The sequence below is a fragment of the Agrilus planipennis genome, unplaced genomic scaffold (assembly GCF_000699045.2).
Source record: "Agrilus planipennis isolate EAB-ADULT unplaced genomic scaffold, Apla_2.0 scaffold12, whole genome shotgun sequence".
Taxonomy (NCBI): Eukaryota; Metazoa; Arthropoda; class Insecta; order Coleoptera; family Buprestidae; genus Agrilus; species Agrilus planipennis.
In genome coordinates, this window is record NW_020439003.1 from 1,912,300 (window position 1) to 1,915,229 (window position 2,930).

Consider the following 2,930-nt stretch of genomic DNA (forward strand, 5'->3'; position numbering starts at 1 on the left):
GTGGTGTTATAGGCGGATGATGAGGATACCGTGGATAGAGAAGGCTAGAAATGAAGAGATATTAGAAATTAGAAAGAGGAGACTGTGGTAAATATTAAGTAAAAAATTAAAAGGAATACTTGCCCCTAATTAACACAAATAATTTTATTTCCTTTTCCTTTTAATTTTTATATCAGTGGACATTTAACTTGGCTGGTGTCGTAATCTCATTGCGCTTTTACGAAACATAATCTATTACAGTATAAGAACGTACCACACCCTGCCATTGGTAAACTTACCCTCAATACTAAAAATTGTTGTAAAGTCAGTACCTAATTGTACTTCTGATAATAAAAAGTAGCCAAAAATACGTAAATAAAATAATACATTATATATATTAGTGTATTATCGCTCTTAAGCTTTGAAGACTTCATTAGCGATACTAAAGACTAATTAAGGAAATGTAAAATTAAGGTATGATTACGATAAAACAGTGTAGTATATACTTTGTCATACGATACATAATAACGCACTAATGACAGCCTCGTTTTTTTTACAAATTTTAATTATAGCATAATGAAAATAATAACCATATATAGGCGCCCGCTCATAGATTAATGGTTTAACGATTAGTAGTACTTATAATGGTACATTCGTTAACGTTTACAAACTTTTTAATATCTGCTTTTATCGTTTTAATTAGCAGAGAGCAGAATTACGTTAATTGCCGTATACCGGGATCGATATCTAAAATTCACGTTCTCATTGTTGATCCATTTAATATTCCCATTTAAGCTCCACAGTTTGATACAGGATTTATTTACATTCACGGCAATGGTGCATAAATTAGGTTACGAATTTTGCCGTAAAGCTTCGGTTTCAACTTGCCAAACTATTTATTGTGAAACGAATTTACCTAATACGAACCTGCTTGTCAATACGGCCCGAAAATTAATGAATGCATGATGGAGAAAAACGAAATCTGAAAGCATTACTATACTAAAGCCTAGCGCACACTGCGATTTTTGTCGCGCAAATGTAACAGAGATTAGACGCAACCGGTCCTATTTCAGGTTGGGGAGATGAAGAACGGAACGAAGTTGAACCAATAACAAAACCACCGGAGATGACCGATATAACAGATGAAATCAAAGAAAATGAAGAAAACGTCGAAACAGAAGAGCCACTGGAATTAACACTGGACGAATGGAAAGCTCAACGTGAAGCACAACTTGCTAACCGCAATAGACCCCAATACAATATTCGTAAAGCTGGTGAAGGAGAGGATCCCAATAAATGGAAGGAAATGTACGAATTAAGAAGAAAAGACGAAGAAAATGACTTTGACGAGGGAGAGTACGATCCTAATAAGTATCCCCAGCGGGTAGGAAGACAGAGGTATTTGCTCGATATTGAAATTCATTTCAACAACGAAAGACGCAGTGGGGGACCATCAAGGAGAAGGTTCAATAGAGGACGAGTTAATAAAGACAATAACCAACAGCAACAACAGCCACGTTCAAGCAGCAACGATGAAGCTCTCTCACAATGCAATGAACACATACCGAAGGTAGACGATGAGCGGGACTTTCCATCATTGAAGTAATTTTCCTTTCCCGAAATTTATTATAATTATAATTGTTTATCAATAATTACATACTACGATAGTAACAATTTTATTTTATGACAATAACTGGTTCGGTTATTTGTAAGATTATCAAAATTTACAGCTGTAGTAATAAGTACTGCTTATTTGTAGATGAGCAGAATTAAGTAGTCTGCTTTAATTAATAAAAGGATCTGAAGAATGTGGACTATCGCTTATTTGATATTTAATATATTTTGTGTTTCAAAACATTCTCTGCAACGAAATGATTATAAGCATTTATCTTAAAGTTAATAAAAAGCCGGTTAAATATTGATTTAACAAGTAATTATCTGATTGTTCAATCACAATAAAATTCTGGAAACCAACCGGTTTTTTTATTCATTTTCAAATTACCCACCTCAGTATTATCAACAATCAAAGCCTACATCTCAAAAAGAACCAATCAACATAAACGCTTTTCTTAAAATTACATACCTATAAACAATTAAATGAAACCTTTACTGTATCAATAGTACATCAGTGTAATGCCATTTCAAAAGAAACATGGAGAGGCTTATGGCAATGAGAATATTGAAAAATAAATCCTAAAATCTTCTTGATCGTTTAATTCCTATTGTGGCAGTGAATATAGGTACTTGTACCACTTAGATGTTTGTTTTGAAGTGTACGCTAGAAAACTATACAGCAATTTAGCAAACCAATGACTTAATATATTATCCTTTATTTTTCTAGATATTATGTATGCCTTTAACCTCCTTAATCTTCGTGGAAGCATGTGATGACGCGAAATCTTGATGGAACACAAACTTGCTATTTGGGTACAGATGGCAAGTACTTCTGACTGATGAGGACCTTAAATGGTCCTAGAACGGCCTGAGGTAGAGGGGTTTTAGTCGGTAGGTCCGAGGACTTCTTCCTCGGGAATCCGACACTACCCAGTCGTACGGACGGCTGGGTGTCTTCTGAAGATTTCCCCTCTTCCACGAAAACATAAAAAAAAAAAAGCTTGTAGATGTTGGCAAGGATGATCCTGGTCACCAGGTCAAGGCACCCTCTCAACGGAATACTGAGACGGCGTTCGCCTCGAAGGCGGTCCTTATGTACGTTCAAGTTGCAGCTGGAGATTTAGAGATTTTCCGGTTCGCAAATCGTTCTCGCTCTCGTTCAGTCGGAGTCCTGATGGTGGTAGCTGGATGAGACGTGCAAGTGCCTGTTCTATAAAGTAACGGGCTTGTGTGCTAAACAAATTTTTTTGATATACCGCACTTCTCTCCGATACTGTTGAAATAAATCTAAAAGCATTAGCGTTACGTTTTTGTTCCAAACGATATATTTTATATGT

At 35.7% G+C, this 2,930-nt stretch overlaps 2 protein-coding genes across 2 annotated transcripts in view; one reads left to right on the forward strand and one right to left on the reverse strand.

Moving 5' to 3' along the window:
* The window catches only part of LOC112904859 (plasminogen activator inhibitor 1 RNA-binding protein-like), a 13,003-nt gene extending 11,229 nt beyond the window's left edge, over positions 1 to 1,774 (forward strand). The window contains exon 2 of the mRNA XM_025975966.1: positions 1,053 to 1,774. Coding sequence (XP_025831751.1) covers positions 1,053 to 1,585 — 533 coding nt within the window. The 3' untranslated portion in view covers positions 1,586 to 1,774. The remainder of the gene's footprint in view (positions 1 to 1,052) is intronic.
* LOC108736690 (out at first protein) overlaps positions 1 to 2,930 on the reverse strand; it is a 163,082-nt gene that overhangs the window by 90,036 nt on the left and 70,116 nt on the right. The gene's annotated exons all lie outside the window — the stretch shown is intronic.